The sequence below is a fragment of the Lissotriton helveticus genome, chromosome 8 (assembly GCF_964261635.1).
Source record: "Lissotriton helveticus chromosome 8, aLisHel1.1, whole genome shotgun sequence".
NCBI classification, from domain to species: domain Eukaryota; kingdom Metazoa; phylum Chordata; class Amphibia; order Caudata; family Salamandridae; genus Lissotriton; species Lissotriton helveticus.
Window position 1 is genome coordinate 192564813 of NC_136069.1, and position 20176 is coordinate 192584988.

At 42.9% G+C, this 20176-nt stretch overlaps 1 protein-coding gene across 4 annotated transcripts in view; it reads right to left on the reverse strand.

Annotated features, from left to right (window-relative positions):
* The window catches only part of DOP1B (DOP1 leucine zipper like protein B), a 735954-nt gene that overhangs the window by 266290 nt on the left and 449488 nt on the right, over nucleotides 1-20176 (reverse strand). For all 4 annotated transcript variants that reach the window (XM_078656883.1, XM_078656881.1, XM_078656882.1 and 1 more), the window contains exon 22: nucleotides 17030-17155. In XM_078656883.1, the coding sequence (XP_078513009.1) occupies nucleotides 17030-17155 (126 nt within the window). The remainder of the gene's footprint in view (nucleotides 1-17029; nucleotides 17156-20176) is intronic.

Consider the following 20176-nt stretch of genomic DNA (forward strand, 5'->3'; position numbering starts at 1 on the left):
GGGCGGCTGCTGAAAGCACACTGCGATACCAAATGGCACGCCGGAGACTAGACGACAGGGCGATGGCCGCAGCAGCTGCATGGGAAACACTAGTGCAGGCACTGCGAGATAGCACATTGCAGGATGATGGGGAGCTGCAGGACCCGGATGGGGTCAATCCCCAAGACACACCAGGCGCATCACACACCTAGACACCTATTAGCTCCTGATAACACCCACAGGTATAGACTGAACGAGCTCCAGGCGTCGGTGGTGGAAGTTAAGGGGCGGGAGGGCAGTTGGGGATAGTTCGCGGGAAGTAGAGGGGGACAAGGGAGTAAAACTAAAAGCAGACATGTGAACTCCTTGCGAAATCGAGGCAACTGTATATTGCAATATTGATTATGACACTCTCATGTTTAACGCCGCCCGACCTCTGGGTTGTGGGTTCCAAGGCTGTGTAAGGAACTGAATAATGATAGATGCGAGAGAAGGTCAAGGTTGTAATGCATGCATAAATACAATGTGTGTATCATAAGTCTGCAATAAAAACTATTTAAAAAAAAATGATTGTGCCGTTGAGCCCACACTGCCACTTGCATAATCCTGCATCCGCTAACCCCATGCTCACCAACCGAGGCCCTGTGATATAAATCCTGTGCAGTATCTTGAGCTGGACTAATCTCAAGCGTGCTGGTATCGCCGCCACTTTGGGGGATGACACAGCTGTCTGCCAATCTTCATCATCTAGTTCTATCCCATCTTGCACCCACCTCTCCCTCAATGCCCAATGGAAAGGCCCAAAGACCTAGCTGCAGCTGTGCTATCCTTGAAGCGCATCAATGCTGAATCCACCTTGTCTCTAAAGAGATGGGAGCCAACAAAGGGCTTGTCTATAAGAAACACTTGGACATCCTCCGAAAAGCCAGTCGTCCTCAGTCAGGCGCGGCGCCACAAGGCCACTGACGAAGAAACTTCTCTGCTTAGCGATTCAGTGGTGTCCAGCCCACATCGGATCGTGAACTTGGCTGGGTCTCTGCTGTCTGACGTAGCTTGGAAGGGTATGGCCCAGTCTTCCTCAGGGACCATGGGCAGCAGCTGCGCAACTGAATCCCATAGAGCATGGGAGTAATACACAAGAGGCACATGGTGTACAAGGACCGCAGTGTCAGGCTGGTAAAAGAAAAAAATGGTCTTGCCTAAAGTGGCCGTCTCTTGGATACCCTATCTGGTGGGGTAGTAGGGAATGCGCCAGGCTTTACCAGGGAAGTGGAGGTTTGGATCTCCAAACTGTCAGAGGTGGGGTGAAGCATGAGGAAACTGGGGTCCCATGGAGTGGGCTAGTGGCGGCAAGCAATTGATTTGTTCACAGGGTTTGGATCAGGTCCTAAGCAGGACATCCATAAGGACTTTGTTAAATGGGAGAAGTGGTTCTGAAAGGGTCACTTTTGGCTGAAGCAACTTTGTCAAAATGCAAGTTTGGACTGGCACTGAGGGAAGACTAAGGTCCAGGACCTCGGCTGCCCTTCTCATCACCATAGCAAAGATGCTCCCTCCTCCATAACCACAGTAGGAGAGACCATGCCAGTATCTGGGGAGGTGTCCAGTCTACTGGCGTCCACCAATTCCTCACAGTCCATGTTGGAGTCTAGGAGCTTGTATTTGTCAGGGTCTCTCGCAATCTGCCCCAAGTCCCAGTCCATATGAATAGGGCTCCTGCCTGGAAGGAATGGTTTCAGGTGGCGCCAGACAACGCTAAGCTCCATATCAGAGTCAGGAATGAGAAAGCAGCCAGCGACGTCAGGAGCATCAGCATTGGGACCAGCGCTGAGGAACGTTGAGGTGGTACAGTGTATGTCCGGATCCATCTGTGGATCCAAGGGGTCTGACTGGAGCCGGGGTGGCAGAACCGCAGGCAGAGAACCAGTAGGGGTCCCTCCCAAACCAGCGGGGTCTGAAGGCATACTAGCATGGACGGGCGGCCTATATATGAGGTGCATGGTCTCATGAAAATTCTCAAAGCTGGACGGGAGTCGCTCTGACTCTCAGAAACTCGGGAAGGAGAGGAGCTGGCCCAGGCACAGGCTCTACCGTTGAGCCAGGCCACGAATGACAATGCTCCCTCACCTCCCTTGGATGATTTTGATGGATTGGGTGAAGTCGAAAACCTCTTCAACTTCTTGCTCTTTTTCTTCTTGTGGGACACACCAGAAAACAACTTTGAGTGCGATGAAGATCTTGGGCTCTGAGACCAATCCAGGGACCTAACTCACAACGAGGATCGAAACAGCCACAGTGTCACACGTCAAAGAGCTTGAGGGAGCGCTCCCTCAAGGCCTTGGGGTGCATGGCACAGCAGTCAATGCCGGTCTTCGCGTCTTGGTCCTGCTCGAAGCACCGGAGGAAAACAAGATGCGGGTCCATCACCGACATCTGTTGGTGACAGGTGCTGCAGGGCTTGAACCCAGCTTTTCTAGTGGACATCCTGCCACACCAGGAAAACTCCCCTAAAATAAGTTCAATAAAAAGTCAAAAAAGCATCAGTCAAAAAATGACTGGCTGTAGCTCTCTCTCCGGATCTGGGCTGACTAGTGCGGCAAGTGAAGAACTGATGTACGCGTATTGGGGTGCCGCCTTACATAGGCACAAAGCACATCTCTTTTGGCGAGGAGATGCCACATGGAGCCGTAAAACACCACCTATGGGAGAGCAGGGATACCACTCACGAAAAAATTGCTGGATCCAGTCTGATGCCTGGGGATAATTCTAAAGTAAGGAATCAGTCGCTGGAAGGCTTTATCAGATGGACACCATTAGGAACATATCTTGGTTGAAGGTGCACTCCTACAGTAGAGTGCAAGTACTGCTTTGCTTTCTTATACAGAAGTGGCTCAGTGGGTTATCCGTAAGAACCATTATAACCTGTGAGCTATTAGGGGTAAGAGGGCTGCTTTTATGTCCGGCAAACTGATGTGAAGGAACAGGTGTGATCTGTCCAACACATCACTCATGGAGAGACCTCTGCAGTGAACCACCCCACCTGTCTTTCCCCGCAAACAACAACCATAATATGCAATCACATTAGCGTCAATACACCAGCAGACTGTCAGCATTGTCATATCATCTCATCACTGAAATAGGATATGGGCTTTAGCAGACAGGAAGGCCACAGGGGCAAGGTCTTTGAGAGGTTACTGCGGCCATACAATGTGCTTGGGGGGTGGAGAGAGGGCTAATGCAACGACAAACACGAGCAGAAATCAATGAAAAAAATAGTCCCCCGATAGAGAGGCAAGATGGCGTCCGCGAGGGTGGACGTGTAAGCTGACCACTCCTCGCGTCCCTTGCTAACCGCTTTTACCTGAAGAATCCTACCGTGAGAGGCGAGCGGTTGCAGTCCGGCGGAGTGGCGCGGTAGTGGGCTGAGTTGGCTGCCGACTGGGAGACCCTTTTCTTCCGCGACTTTGGGCTGGACTCGGCGTCGGAGGTCATTTGGTGTGTACTTTGCGGGGCTCGTTGATCCCGGCGAGGGCGGCGGCAACACGATCATCAGAATACGGCTCTCACGGCGTTTCACTTCCGAAGCTCCCCGGCTGGGCAGAGCTGGGCTGCGCACACCTGAGACTGATTGTGCAGACTAGCGTAACAAGTGTTCCAACGGTCGCGTAGCTTTCCAGCAGGCAGAGGGGCTGAGACGATGGAAAACAAAAGCGGCCAGGAAAAAAAAAACATTGTACAAATATTTTGCAGCACCTTCCCAAGACTTTAAAGCAGAAGATGTTAAATTCTCAACTCTAATAATATCGGGAGGTGAGATGTCATAAGGAAGGCAATACTGGTGAGTCTGTGCCTCCGAACGCCACTGTAAGTGGAAAAACAAGCTGATAGTGAGTGCCTAATAATTCGCTTTCTGGACTTAAATATAAATTAGGAATAAAGACAAAGATATGGCACCTAAAGGTACACGGGGCAGACAGAAAGCTGCAGATGAACAGGGGGAGAACGGCATGCCTAAAGAGGGGGCTAAAACAAATACGAATAGAAAAAATCTACCTAAAACACCAGTTGAATCAGTGAAGCCAAAAAACTCACATATAAATCCAAATGCTAATACTAATGGGAATTCAACAAGAACAGGACAAGAAAAAGCTGTGGTGATTCCTACTATTTTTGCAGTAGCAGCAGCAATTGAGAAAGAACGAGTCAAGGGGGCTAGTGGAAGGGATACTGGGGGACCCACCAAACTAGGGCTAACCTTAAACTAGTACAAATTGCCGGGGGGATCTCCCGGATGATGACTGGTTCGACCTATCGCCCATTGGGGGCCCTAATTCAGATATATAAGGCACAGGCCAGGGGGGCGATCCTGTATGGGGCTGAACTGTGGGGCCACACTCCATGTCGGAATCTGTCATCCACGGAAAACAGATTCATAAGACAAATTACCGCACTTCCCCCTAGCACCCCACTTCTCCCTTTGAGGCTTGATCTTGGGCTACGGCCTCTCGCCGATGAGATAAGTCTAAGACCCATTGCCTTCTGGCGCAGGCTTTGGAGCAGCGACGATCTCACCGACTATAGGGCGGAACTGGTCGAACTATTACAACACCCTAAGGCGCTCAGTATCCCCTGGGTCCAAAATATCCAGTCCACCTGCACAGATCTGGGGCTCCCCGAACTGTGGACTAAACCAGCAGATACAGCACCTAGAATCTCTAAGAGATTTCTGGCGAATCTGTATCATGAACACAAAAGGGTAAGGGCCTTAGCTACCCAGACAGAGGGATCCCTTTCTTCCAAATTCCTGCAAAATAAGGACCTCTACGCATTCGAAAAGGCTTTTGATCCCATATATCCCGTACTCACTAGAAAGTTATTTCTCCAGTGGAGATACGGTACACTGCCTTTGCGTTCCTTTTCTAGCACCTGGTTGCAAGTCCCTTCCACCAAGCATTGCCCTCTTTGTGTTGACAAAGAGGAAAATGACTTGCATGTGATCTTTTTTTGCCCAGCATATAAGGCAGCCAGAAAGTACTGGCTGCTGCCTCTGATTAAGAACTTGGGTGGTAGGGAATATATCCCTATGTACAGGATTTTAAAATGTGATGTTTCCGGCCCAATTGTTTTTGCGCTTGCCAAATTCTTTACAAATGTATGGTATACGCGTAATCGTCTTTTAAAAAATGCTGGGTAGCTTGTAGAATTGCTCATTTTTAACAATGTTAATAATGTTTGATGTGGATTTTTAAATCTTGCACTGATGTTCTATCAAATGTGACAGATTGTATGTGATTTTTAACCTATGTGCATCTTTTATGACCAATTGGTCGAAATAAAGATTGGAAATGGATACTGTGGCAGAGATCCCTCCATCAGAGACCCCCCCGAGAACTGGGTGACATGATACATACTTGTGATTCAACAGGTGGGAAAGAACAAGAACGGGAGCATGAGCAGACCCAGGCTGATGGAGAATCCGGCGATTTTTATTCGATGTCGGAGACCTCATTGCCCTCATCCTGTGAAGACCTGGTCGCACAATATGCATCACAAATGAGTATGGAGGGAGGGAGTCTTGCAAGCAGCTTATGCTAGGAGGATTCCATGGATCTTGCAGAGGATAGCCTTTCTACTGTTCGAAACTTAAATATTGAAAACCCAGACAATACAAGCAATGAAGTAGAGACAGATGAGACTGCCGGTGTAGGGAAATCTGAAATCTCACTTGCTTTGATTTATGAGTCGATAATTTCTTTGCGGGACGAGACTAGAGAAGAGAGCCAGAGAGTCCAGAGTATGTGCCGGAAACTGCAGAACTCAGTTCGTAAGATTGCAAAATCACAAATAGACACTGCTAATAGGTTTAATGAAGCTGAGAACCGCATCTCTAACTTGGAGGATGCTGTGGAGCAACAGAAAGGAGCTACAGAAGCGCTACAAGGACTTAAGGATGACACCCTCTGGAAACTCTCTGACTTTGAGAACAGAGCTCGACGTAATAATCTGAGAGTCCTACAAGTTCCTGAAGGAAAGGAGGGCCAAGATCCCCGCAAATTTGTAGTCAATTTGTTCAAAGAAGCCTTTCCGGAACTTACAAAATGGGACTGGGATAGGGAGATCGAGCGAGCACATCGTTTCCCATTTAACTTGAAACCAACTGGTCAAGGAGAGAGAAATTTAGGCAGGCCCAGGGCCTTACTAACTGCATTTAATAGTTTTCTTGCTCGTGAAGAGGTATACATGCTTGCGAGACCCGATAAAAAACGCCATGGCCCAGGATTTGAATTTTTTGTAACTCCTGACTTTTCCAAATATACCGTTGACAATCGATGGCAACTGCGACAGTTAATAACTCCGTTACGTGCCAAGGGTGCCCAAGTGTTCCTCCTAAATCCCGCAAAATTGAAGATTATTTACAAGGAGCGTACACATTTTTTTACTAATTTGGGGCAGGCAAAGGAATACTTGAGCAAGATATCTAGTCAAACAGGAGAAACGTCAAATAATGAGTAGGAAAAAAATAAGATAGGGCGGCTCTGTTAGATTAAGAGAGATTTAAAAGATATTATTTTTTCTCTCTCTGTTTTTTTGGAGGATTGTGCTTTGTGTTTCTCACAATGTCCAATAGTCAACACACCGTTAGTATATGATGTTGTCATTGATTCTTTAAATAGGAGGAAAGGATTCTTTCTTTATTTTTTGTGGTAAAAGGAAATGCATACTAGCGGTATGGCGGGGGGGGGGGATTGTCAGCCACATCTATAGAACCATAACTCCGATTGCCTTGTTAATGGGTGGGGTGGGGGGTGGTCAAAGGGGTAGGTGGGTAGTGGGAGGGAAGGGTAGGTGGGGGGTATTGGTGGAGGGGAAAAAAGGGGGTAAAAAATACACACTCGCATTTCCAGATGATGTATATGGAAGATTAAAAGTATCTAAACAGAATATGTTCACTAAGAAAGTACCAAATTATTTTAGGATTTTGTTGAGGTTTATTACATGCAAGATTGTGGGATGTTTAAATATGAGGTATGTCTACAATTAAAGATTTACGTATTTGTTCGCTAAATGAATCAGGCCTAAATAATTTTAACAAGCGAAGGAGAGTAGCTGCTGAATTACGGCATATCGCTCCAGATGTGGTTTGCTTACAAGAGACTCATCTCCCTTGGAATAAGCATCAGGTTTTGAGAGAATTGGGGTTTAATGTTTTAATATCTTCTCAACAATCAGGTATGACGCGGGGGGTAGCCATTTTAGCAAAAAGGGATCTGGCTACAATACGACGTTCAGCAGCAGACACACAGGGCAGGTGGGCGATGGTTGAATGTACGAGAAATCATGGGCACTTCACAATATGTAATATTTATGGATCCAATCTAGATGAGCCTGAGGTTCTAGAACAGGTACACCAAAATTTGGCGACCTGGGCCACCCCGGTGATCATTTGTGGAGACATGAATATTAACTTAATAAAGGAAGAATTGGATGGGGGTGTAAAGGTTTATAAAGGACGGAAACCACAGGTTTGCAGGGCCCTTCTTAATTTATTAAAAGTTTATGGTTTGGCGGATGTATGGAGCACTTTGTCTCCGATGGATCCAGGCTACACTTTTTATTCTTACCCGCATCAAAAAAAAATTTGGTTAGATTATTTTTTTGTAGAGGTGCCACAGTTAGCTAAAGTAAAAATGCAGATCTACCCTAATATTTCATCCGATCATTCACCCATTGTGCTATCAATTTCTGGATGGGGGGATCCTTCTACAATTAGGAAATTTACTTTTGATCGTGAATTGTGCTATAATGATGAGTTTGTGAAATATATAAAAGTGTGGATCAGAGAATTTTTAAAAAACAATATCAATTCGGCCCTAATCAAGATTGTCTGGGACACATTTAAAGCCTGTTTTAGGGGGGAGGTCTTAAGTTTCGGTCTAGCCCGTCAGAGAAAACTTAAAAATGGAGATGGAAAGGCTATATCAGGGACTACAAGAGGCAGAAGAGAATTTAACAAAAGGGATAGCAATGCAGGGAGATGTGAAAGTATTAGAGTTTGAGGTTACAAAGAAAAGGGCACAAATATTGGGTGTATGGGATAGTGAGAATGCAAGAAAATATCTAGCTCAACGCAAGATTTGTCATGAATATGGTGAAGCCATAGGACGACCCTTAGCCCTGAGATTACGAATGAAGGATGCTAGTCGCCATATACCCTGTTTGAAAGATAAAACTGGTAATGTAAAAACTGGACCCCAAGATATATTGGCTATTTTCCACGATTTCTATTCAACATTATATAAAACAGAACAAACTAATACATAAGAATTGGATTTCAGTATTTTTGGCACATTAACTAATCTAGATCCAAGTGCCGTAGCTTTATTGGAGTCACCTATATTAGAAGAAGAGATAGCCAGGGCAATTAAAATGGTACCAATGGGTAAAGCATCAGGTCCTGATCAATTACCGGGAGAAATATATACACTTTTTTATATGGAATTGAAGAAGATATTACTTGAAATATTTAGGGCTGCACAAAATGGAGACACACCTTCATCATGGAATGAGGCCATTATAGTTGTATTTAGTAAGAAAGGGAAAGAGGCCGATATACCGGGCTCCTATCGTCCAATATCATTGTTAAATTGTGATGGAAAGATTTATTCTAAAATATTAGCAAATCGAATGACAAAAGTAATAACATCATTAGTCTCAGAGGAACAACATGGTTTTATTCCAGGGAGAGGAACAGTGGCACATATCAATAAAGTTATTACGCTACTAGATATAGCAGAGGTAGAAAAACGTAGCTTAGGGTTAATATTACTCGATGCTGAAAAAGCATTCGATCGGGTGGAATGGAATTATTTATGGAAAGTAATGGAGATGATGGGATTCCCTAGGAAGTTTATGATAGCACTACGTAGTCTATATGCGGCACCAACGGCTAGGATAGCATCCATGGGTGCGATTTCCGATTCAGTACAGATAACCAGGGGGACAAGGCTGGGTTGTCCCTGTTCTCCTCTACTTTTTGCTTTATATATAAATCCTTTTATTGATTTGATTATTAACAGCGAGGCCATTAAACCCTTTTTTGTACGTAATATTCCCCACATAGTTTTTGCCCTTGCAGACGATATAGCAGTGACTACAGAAGACCCGGCCCTATCATTGGTAGAAATCGAGCGATTAGCTACGATATTTGGGCAATTATCAGGTTATAAGGTAAATATTACAAAAACACAGCTGGTGTGTTCACAATCAGTTCAAGTTAATGACCCCAGGGTAGTAGTTGAAGCAACATACTTGGGGGTTAAGATAAGAGCAGCTATGTTAGAAGTGGTAGCAGCTAATTGGGTTTCACTATACAGAAACATAGTGGAATCTTTAGATAACTGGGGGAGGCTACATTTTACTTTAATAGGCCGAACTAACATAATAAAAATGATCATATACCGAGGGTCTTATATCTTTTTAGGTCCTTACCATTAGAAATATCACGGGCTCAAATTCAACAACTACAGGCATTATGTGCCACATTTATTTGGACTCCAGGTAAACCACGGAGAGCCATGCGGTTCATGACGTTACCAAAAGACAGAGGGGGACTATCCGTCCCTGACTTTTTGCTATATTATTATGTTTGTTTTTTACAAAGATGTATTGTGTATTGATAGGAGGTGAAGATGGAAGTAATTCAACTACATTGAGCTTTAATAATTCTATACATTATTTAACCTTGGGAATGGCTGCAAACCGGAGTTTGTTTAGGGAAATAGAATGGTGCTATTACAAAAGAACTAAGTTCAAGACGATAGAAGCAATTAGTAAAACTTGGCAAAAAGTACGTAAGTTAACTAACCTAGGATCTATTACATACTATACCCCATTAAACGCAACCAAATTACTGCCAGGTATTTTTAGAGATAGTGTCACGAGGTCTTGGCAAAGCAAAGGGATCAACATACTAGGAGATTTGTATGACCAATCTGGTACTCTCAAACAGTTCACTTCATTATCACATGCTTATGGTATACCACAAACACAGTTTTTTAAATATATACAAATTAGGGATTTTTTGATAAATAAAATGTAAAATTGATATCCAATCCTTTGATAGAGGGGATAAAGTTTTATAGTAGAATAGGAGGACTGTATAAAATTTTAAATTCAAGAAAAGATGACGATTTGGGGAAACATAAGGCATACTGGACTGAAATTTTGGGTGAGAATGAAACAGACATCTCTATTGAAGATGCTATTGGTAGAGCTAGAGAAACTTTAATGTCGGCAAATTTGCAAGTGCAATTTTTTAAAACTGTGTTTAGGTTGTACTATACGCCAGCACGCATGAAAAAGTGGGGCAATAGATATGATGGGAAGTGTTTTCGATGTGCTATACAAGATGCGGATATAGACCATATTTTTTATTCCTGTGTTAAACTGCTTCATTTCTTACAAGCTATGGAAAGGTTCCTATCCCAAATAGTAGAAAAACCGGTTAAGATAACTCCAGCGTTGATGATGCTAGGGATGGGTCATGAGGTCTCGCAGGAAGGTAGTTTGTACAAATTTTGATATTTCTTATTTGTAGCAATGACTATAGCCCGTCTAAGTATAGCAGGGGAATGGTTATGTCAAGAGCCTCCGAGATTGGAGGTGTGGAGGGCTAAACTATTCAGAATATCAAACTTGGAATTTAGCATATACTCGCTAAAAGGTGCAAGGAAACGTAAAATGGGACTAATGATTTGGGAACAATTTTTGGCCTATATGAACAATTGAAAAGTATATTGCGACTAAATATTGTGCAAGAGTTCTTGTTTTTTTTTTTTCATAACAGTAGCAAGAGTTCTTGTTTATTTCTATTTTGAAACATACTTTATGAAGGAGTTTAAAAAGAATACCCCGCTTGAGAAAAATTTGCATTGTTTAGAAAATTATGTAATTATTGTAATGTGATAAATTGTATACTCTTGATGTCATGATGCTAATCTTGTGATGGAAGTGTGGAAGAAAATAAATTAAAGAAAAAAAAAATTTAAAAAAAATATGAAGACATACAATGTGATTGCGTGACTATGGCCGAAGTCAACTAAATCATACTTTCCTTTGTTATTTTTTTGTTTTATAATGAATTAGACCAGATACGTTTAGACCAATAGACTAAGATAATGTGATTAATAATAATAGATTAGACAAAATGAAGAATAGTGTAGACAAAGATGTCTTGCTGTGCCTTATTGACTATTGTGATGATCAAATTACTGATTTACTTGAGCAAAGAATTCCATACATTTTATATGTGTTTTTAATCTATGAGCTAAACAATTAAAACAATAAATGTCAAAGGATTTCAAAATGAACATCTATGACTTGGAAGCCGGTGTAAGGGCCATCTTAACTTAGAAACTGGATTACATTTAGAAAGGCAAAAACCAATCTAACAGCTGTATTCCAGAATTATGTAAAAATAAGTAATACCTGCATTAATATTCCCATAATCCAATGATGTATTCCTTAATCCTCAATTTAACAACTGCCCTTGATCGTGGGGCTGAAGAGAAGACCTTTACCAATTTTTTCAATCTTACAAAAGGAATCCTAATCAGCATCACAATTCAGGACATTGAGACCCATGTTACTCATTGCTTTGCGGCTGAAAGCTGCTGCAGTGGAAAAATGTCAGAACAAAACTTCAGAGTTAGAGATGTTCAGTTTCATAGTGCTACGCCCCCGCCATTGAGCCACCAAATCTATATTTCCGTAACCATAGACACAATTTGCTGGGCCCAACTTACAGCTAAATAAATAAACAAATAAGAGTAGTCTACATAGGTGTGAATAGGAAATCAACTGTCTCGAAGAAGGCTCATAAGGGCAGTAAGCTCTGAAAGAACAGTGAGCATAAAGATAATCTTTGAAAGACACCAAATTCAATTCAAGGAAACTGGTACAGATTCCACCACCTCCCGTTTCCTTTTGCTTAAAAAGGAGCAACATAAAAAGCACCCTAAAAGAGAAGGATGACTGACAGTAGTTGGGCCCACAAGAAATCATGGTCTACAGTCACACCACTTATGTTTGGCAAGTAACAGTGACCTCAGCATGGATACAAGGCATTTTCCTTAGCAAGCGACAGGAAGGTTGATCATACACTGTCCTTTTAGTTGGAAGTACCTGAAAGGGAAGCCAGAACAGTCCCAAGAGACACAGCTAGTAACAGCTCAGGGAGCACATGGCGAGTCAAGATCTTTTGTCCTAGAAGTTGTACTATTATTGATCCTGGCCTTCAGCGTGACAAAAGGATCCTGGCAAGCTCTGAGCTTGGGTCTGACAGATGGAAGAAGGTTGATCCTACTCAAGGTAAAGTAGGATTTAAATATATATCCTGGTGTCAGAATCAAAGGAAACAACCATCAAACCACTAGAACTGGTTAAAACTGTGTAAAGAATCCCTCCATAATCTTGTGTGTAAATGTGGAGCACTGTGCTGTTCGCTAACAAGTATGGTGTTGCTCAGGAGTTGAAGCCAACCTCCGCCCCCCACAACAGGATGTCCTTGTTCTCCCTCTCAACAGCCTCCTACTTTGTGCTGGATCTAAGCTGAAGTGAAGTATAAGAGAGGGAATTAAGATTGGTCGAGCCTTTTCAGGATGGGACAGAAACAGAGAGTATGGCCACTTGACACAACTGCATACCTACTACAGGGCATGTAAGTTGTAAAGGAATAGATATAGAATGTAAATGCAAATGTTAAATATAAATGTAAGGGCATACTTATATAGCGCTACTATCACTCCAGGGAGCATCTTGGCGCTAATACGGAAACCAATGATGGAAGAAAGAATGGTTTACTGCTCATAACAAAAGGAGGTAAGTTGTTTAGATCAGAGGTTTGACAGGGTAGCTGGTGCGCTATAAATCCACGTTTTGAGGGCCTTCCTGAATACCGATTCAGAAGCAATCTGGCGTAGCAGAGGTGGAAGTTGATTCCATGCCTTTGAGCCGATTAGTGTCAAAGGGCGGAAAATCGCTGGCAGTAATCTGAAAGTTGGAATAGTCAACAGATTAGCGTTAGAATTTCTTAAGCTGCGGGCGGGAACGTAGTGCTTAAAGCTAGTTCGAAGATATTGTGGGCCACGTGAGTGAAAGGCCCTAAAGGTAATAATAAGGACCTTAAACAGAACACGTTTGTAGACCGGTAGCCAATGCAAGATGTCTAATGCAGTGGAGGCAGTTTCTGGCTCCATGAGGAGGTGAAGCAGTAGTCTAAGACAGCAAATGAGGAGGTAACAAAAGCTCTGGTGGTAAACATAATCAATAAACTAAAGCATTTATTTCACAAGAATGTTCTGCAGGTGTACAGGTTGACATACATATGTTTTACAGGTTACAAGGATAATAAATATAATATGTATACAGACAGTATGCCAAAAACAGGTGATCCTCTGTGAAAATTAATGATGTATCTTTAATGATGATATAAATACTTGAGCCAGAGACAGAAGGGTACATCTGAATGCTTTAAGCCTTGAAGCCCTATGTTCTGTGCCCTTACGTCTAAGCGACAACATGAATACACAAAGCATTTGCACCTGGAAATCTGTAAACCCACCCATTTCTCTGCTGCTACTGATAGACGATATAGCCCCTGGAGGAGTGTATTACATATGAAGGTACACTTCTGTGATAGCACTAGAGAGACTTCCATTCATTGATAAAAAAAAAGACTGCTTAATTTTGAAGCGTACTGTAATAGAAATTTAGAGATTAAGGTCCAAAAAGGAAAAATAGGTATTCCCTGTAGGGTGAGATGAGCTGCTGAAACTCACAAAACCTTCGTAATCATCTGGGAGCAGACGTTAGGCTTTAGGGAAGGTATCAGCTTGACAGGGATGACCTGATGGGAAAACACACGTTTTCATGATGTGCTTCTTTGATTGGCATATGGAAGTAGGCATTGTAGCGATCCAGAATGGACACTGAGTCTTCCTCCTACATCGCCTCCGAGATTTGCGCTAATGCCGCCGTCTGGAAGAACTGCACAAGGAGAAACTGATTCACACTGCAAAAAGACCCAGCATAACTCTGATAACCCTAGTAAACTTGAGCTCAAGTAGTATCAAAAATAAAATACCAGTCCAATTTCGTTTTTTGGAACAAGTTCGATACCTCCCTGGTGAAGTATTTGAATACTCACCATTAGTTCTGGATCACTCTTAAAATCTTGGAGAGTATACCGGTTCTATTGATGAAAGATTTAAAGTATAGATCTCATTGTCAATTTTAAGTAATCATTGGTTTTTCAAAGTGCTCATGGATGGTAAAAAGAATACGTGCTCCCTCCCACTTCTAAATACCTACTGGAGCGTTTGGCATCCTGACAGAAAGTCAACTTGCTTTCTTCTTGTGTCGAACTGTGGTTGTAGATAGGATTGGTTTGGGTGTGAAATGATTTTGCATTTTTGAGGTGAAGCAGATAGTTTATAATTAGCTTATCGGGCCTTAAAGGCATGTTCAATTATGCAAGTACCTTGTTGGAGAGGAATTCCACTAAAATTGCTCAAAGTTATCATCATCACAGCACTTGCGTTTTTGCAACATTTAATCCATAGATGGGGAAATCAAGGTTTTAAAGATCGGAGCAAAGTACAGAACTTTTTTGCATTGAAGTTGTAAGCAAGAAGGACACCAGGCAATGGGTGAGAGGCAGAGTAGCGATGGATACAGAAGAAAAATGACTTTTGGGTTGTAGATATTAGAGCAGGTGCGTATCAAACTGATGTGAGGTCTAGATAAGGAGAGATGCATACTGAAGGAGGAGTAATAAAACAGCTGGTGAGCCTTGGGCTTATAGTATGAGCAGGGTCTTTCTGTTATGTTGCCTTTAAGCAGACCAGTTTAATCCTAGATCAACTTGACACATAAGTAACTCTCTAGTCTTTAAATCGCTTGGAGGGCAGATAATGACAATTACAGATATTTTGTTTGGTCTACTAAATTAAAAGCTGGAGGTACAGAAAGTTCAGGGTGATATCTGGCTCAAGCAAGGTATCAATGATAAGAAGGCTGCCAAATTACAAACAAAACCCTGTTTTGAATGGATAGGAGGGAATAACCAGATTTCCAGCAGTCAGTCTAGGTAAGGAGATGTGATGGATAAGGACGGTGGGATATCATAAGCTGGATAGAGTTGAAGGGAATGAAGGAGTGAAGTTTCAGCCCCGAGAGAAACAGTCTTGAGTTTTCCAGAGCAAAAGTGAAAAGTCACTAAAGGACAGGCACCAGCAGCCCTTAGCAGGAAGGTAGGGAGTCTTCAACATAAGAGGCAGAGAGTGGACCCAACTGCTGCACAACAAGGCCACTCCATTCAAACCAGCTGCATACAAACGGATGGTCTATGTTGATGACTGAAGGGCAGGTGACTTGTGTGGTCAAGCTACAGTAGGCTGCTTGGTGCAAGGCTGTAATGAACGTCCTTTTGATGTCTCCTTCACACTCACAGCTCTCTCCTCTTGGGGTTATGGACAGTGTAACCTAAAAATAATGAGACAAGAAGGTGTCCAGAGGGGGGGAAAAAGCATATCAGATGGGCTCAGGATGCTAAGGAATGCGAGCAGCAGCTGTGGCATGGAGGCCTGCATTCAGGAGTAGATACGACAGGTTTTGCTAACGATGCGTAAGGGCCAAAGAAGCGTCTGGGTCGAGGGAGGCCTAGCTCACTAACAAGGATGAAAAGGGATAAGATTTAAGATGGCAAAGTAAGGCCCTACCACAAATGATTAAATGTCTTACATTAAAAAAGTGTTGGGAGAAAGGTCCTAGGCATTCTTGTTTAAGCCAAGCTGTACTTCTCTCGTATGGGTTTAGGACAGTCCTGCGTGTTTTCTCACAGTGAGCTCAACAACTATGCAAGACCATAAGAAGTACTCCTGATTTACTCATGGAAGACATCAGAGCTGGGCTCTAAAGTCTAGAAGGCACCTACGTCCACCCCTCGATGTAAGTGGCTACTGCCCTCCTCACCAGGGCTATGAGAAACCAAGAGTGGTGGGAGCATAATCTATAAATTGGGACCAGGCCTGTTTACATCTACCACTATAGATGAACTGTCTACCTACTAACTTCACCTAAAGCTTGTGCAGCCTCCCATTACTAGACTCCATTGACTTCATTATGCCTGGGACAGGCACGAAGTGGGAGAGAGAGAGAGGGAGAAAGGAAGACAGAGAAATAAAAAGAGGGAGAGAGAGTGGCAGATAGAGACAGAGAGAAGGGGAGTGAAAAAAGGAAAAAGAGAGAGAAAGAACAAAAGAAAGAAAGAAATAACATATGGGGAAGTGTGAGAGAGAGAGAGAAACACAGAGATAGAGAGAGAGAGAGAGCGAGAGACAGACAGACAGAGGAAGAGAGAGACAGAGAGAGAGAGAGATACTGTGTTTTCCATGTGTGCCTGAATAAGTGGATGAGGGAGTCTTCTGTACATCCCATGTATGCCAGATTGTGGTCTCCTCTTGAAGGTGCTCCCTATCCATCTTGCCCCTGGCAGCCTGCACAAACTCGTCTCTCTATCCTGTTCCAGAAACCACTGATGTCTGTGGGTGGGGTAAAGAAGCCCACCAGATCCCCTTTAATGTAGCCACAGTTCCCTTGCGAGAAAGAAACTAACCCTTTCCCGTTCAGGATCTGCAATGTCGTATGTGGAATATTGTAAGAGTTTTAATTATTTGAGACGCAGCTTCAAGTTTCTCAAAGACAATGAGATTAGTACTGTAGGGAAATATTTTAGGGAATTACAACTAACTGAGGATATGTACTGGTAGTGGTACCTATATGTTCCTGAACCCTCTAAAATCGAATTATGTACTGTGTGTAACACATGAAGACATTCACAATTTCTATACTCTATAGGGTCAAGAGCCTCCAGAGGTGATAGTGCACTGTGCGGAATCTGTATAAAAACTAAAACAACATGTACTATATCTCTGCAGTGAAACATAATGTGTGACATTGGTTGGCATACTTGTATCTCATAGATTACTACCTTTGTTTTATTGTGGCCTTTGTTGACTTTCTTCTTGTTCCACACAGCCGCTACCGATGCAATTAGATGAACTCCCAGATGCGCAGTTAGAGGATTCAAAAAATCCAACACCCTTTGCTTCAAAGTCTATGGAAAATAGAAAAAAGCAAATCAGCGGTTCAGTGTTTTGGGGTAAAGGTAGCAGAATGGCCACTGGTTATAGTTTTATGACCTAAAAAATACAAGAGCACGACACACAAACATAACTGCTCAGAAAACACACACAAACTCTGGTTGTGCCACATGATAGCAATTACAACTTCTCATTACTTAATAGCAATAAAGTTCTAAATGACTAAACTAGCACGTTCACAAATTCCTCACATCACCATTATGAACAGAACAATGTTGAAAACTGTCTTGGCGCGGAAGAACACTGCTTCTCCGTGATCATAAGTTCATGTTATGCATAGCACTATATAAACCAACCAGGCAGTCTACCAAACAAAGGTGAAATTATGAATATTCATTGATAACCAATATTTTCTTTGCTTTGAAGACATGGATCAAAGTATCCCGGTAGTCGGAGGCAAAGAAACTGGAAACATGTGGTATTTGGGGTGAGAGGAACAATCCAAGCCCAAGGTGACTGTTTTTGGTTTAGAACATTGGTACTACCTCACAGGTCCTGGTAAAGAAATGCAGCACAATATTAAAGAAGTAGGATAAGGGGTACAGAAGAAGGCAGCGATACGTCAGAAGGCTATTGTTTACATAATGTAGGATTCAAGGGTTATGTAGCTAAACTTGCCCTGGCTAAGGTGCAAGATGGTATGCAAGGGTTAGGCTGATCCAGTTGACAATAGAACCAGAGGTAGACAGGTATTCACACAGCCCAAGAGAAGAGTGTACTTGCTTGTATGCTTAGAATCCACTATACATTTCTTCATTTGTGTCCCCAGTACAGTAGGCTGAAGAGCTGAATGTTCAAACCATTCCTTATAGATAAAGAAGTTAGGATGGTAAGGAAAATACTGCTTACCCAGTATGTATCTGTTCTAGGCATACAGAGCTGTAGAGTCATATGCTATGCATAGATCGCCATCTAGTGTTGGGTCCGGATGTTTGCACTTTGTTTTTGGCCGAAGAAGTCTGTCCAGTCACAAGGTAGGTGACTCATCCTTTCGGTGATAGTGCGCATGGGCATTGACTCCATCTTTAGATTGTCTTGCCACGGAGGGTGATGATGGAGTTAGTAAGAGTAGTAAAGAGAGGTGTCTATGTATATTGTATCTAAGATGTTACTGCAACAGGTAAAGGTATCTGAGGAGGCAGGTGGGCGCACATGACTCTACAGCTCTATATGCCAAGAAAAGATGCATACTGGGTAAGTAGCATTTTCCGTTCGCGGCATATGAGCTGTAGATCATATGCTATGCATAGACTATGTAGCAGTTATCTCCCAAAGTGGTGGCTAACCTGTAGCTTTTGCAGTGGTCTGAAATAGTGTCCATAAAACTGCCTGGCCCACACTAGCTTGCTATCTTGCTAACACATCTACACAATAGGGGTTTTGGTGAATGTGTGTGGTGTAGACCAGGTTGCAGCTTTGCAGATGTTATTTCCTAAGAATGCCATAGAAGCCCCCATTTTGCGTGTGTAAGTGTGCTCTAGGGGGAATTGTTAATGTGTGTTTAGCGTTTGCATAGCATATTTGAATGCACTTAACTATCCACCTTGCAATACCTGATTTTGATATTGGATTGCCTTTACGTGGTGGAAAAACAACAAAAAGTTGCTTGGTCTTCCGGAAAGGTATTCTCCTTTCAATGTAGTATACTTATGCTCTTTTGACATCACAGTGTGAAGAGCGCGTTCTGCCACAGAATCTAACTGAGGGAAGAAGACAGGTAACTTAACAGATTGGTTTATGTGAAAGGCAGACATGACTTGGGGTTAGTCTTAAGAACCACTTTGTTTGTGTATTTGTAAAAATGGTTCTTGTATGGTTAGCACCTGAAGCTCACCCATTCTTCTCAGAGATGTGATGGCTTTAAGGAAGGCTACCTTCCAGGTGAGAAGTTGTAGTTCACATTTGTGCAATGGCTCAAAGGGTGGACCCATTAGTCTTGTAAGAACGATGTTGAAATTCCACACTAGAGCAGGGGTAAGTCTGGGGGGAATGACTCTTTTAAGTCCTTCCATAAATGCTTTAATAGCAGGCACTCTAAAGAAGGACAAATGCTGTATGTTTTTCAGATATGCAGCTATTGCAGCAAGATGTAAGTGTATGGATGTGTACCCTAAATTAGAGCACTGTAGATGTAATACATAACAAATTATGTTTTGTATTGAAGCATCGAGTGGATTGATTTGATTGTTGTCACAGTAAATCACAAACCACTTCTGCTGTGCTGCATAGCATGCTCTAGTGGTAGGGCGCCTAGCCTCTTTGATGACATTCCTGCAGTCTGGCGGAAAATTAAGATTGCCAAACTCTAGGATTTTAGGTGCCAGATCGCAAAGTTGAGATGACTGGCATCTGGATGTCTTATCCCTCCATGGTTCGGAGTGAGGAGATTGGGAGTAAGGTGCAGTTTTTGGTGAGGTACTATGGATAACTTCAACGAGGGTTGTGAACCAGGGTTGACAGGCCCATGTGGGACCAACTGGGGTTACTCTCAGGGACTCTTGTCTGAGCTTCCGAACCACTAATGGAATGAGTGGGAGAGGCGGAAAAATGTAAGCAAATATTCCTGACCAGTGCATCCATAGTGCACTGCCTTTGGACAATGGGTGTGGATACCTGTATGCAAAGTTTGGGCATTTCGGGTTTAGGTGGGTGGCGAACAGATCTATCTCTGGGAAGCCCAACATTTGGAAGAATGGGAGGAGAACCTGAGGGTGGAGTTTCCATTTGTGTATTTGTTGTCGTTGACGACTGAGCAGATCTGCAATCTGGTTGTTTACTCCTGGAAGGTGTTCTGCAAGGAGATATATTTCGTGAGGTATGTCCCATCTCCAGATGCTCTGGGCTAGCTGTGAAAGGGGGAAGAGTGTGTGTCCCCCTTGTTTTTGTATGTAGTATATTGCAGTCATGTTGTCTGTACGAATCAGGACAGCTTTACCTACCAGATGAAGTTGAAATTATTTCAATAATAGAAAAAT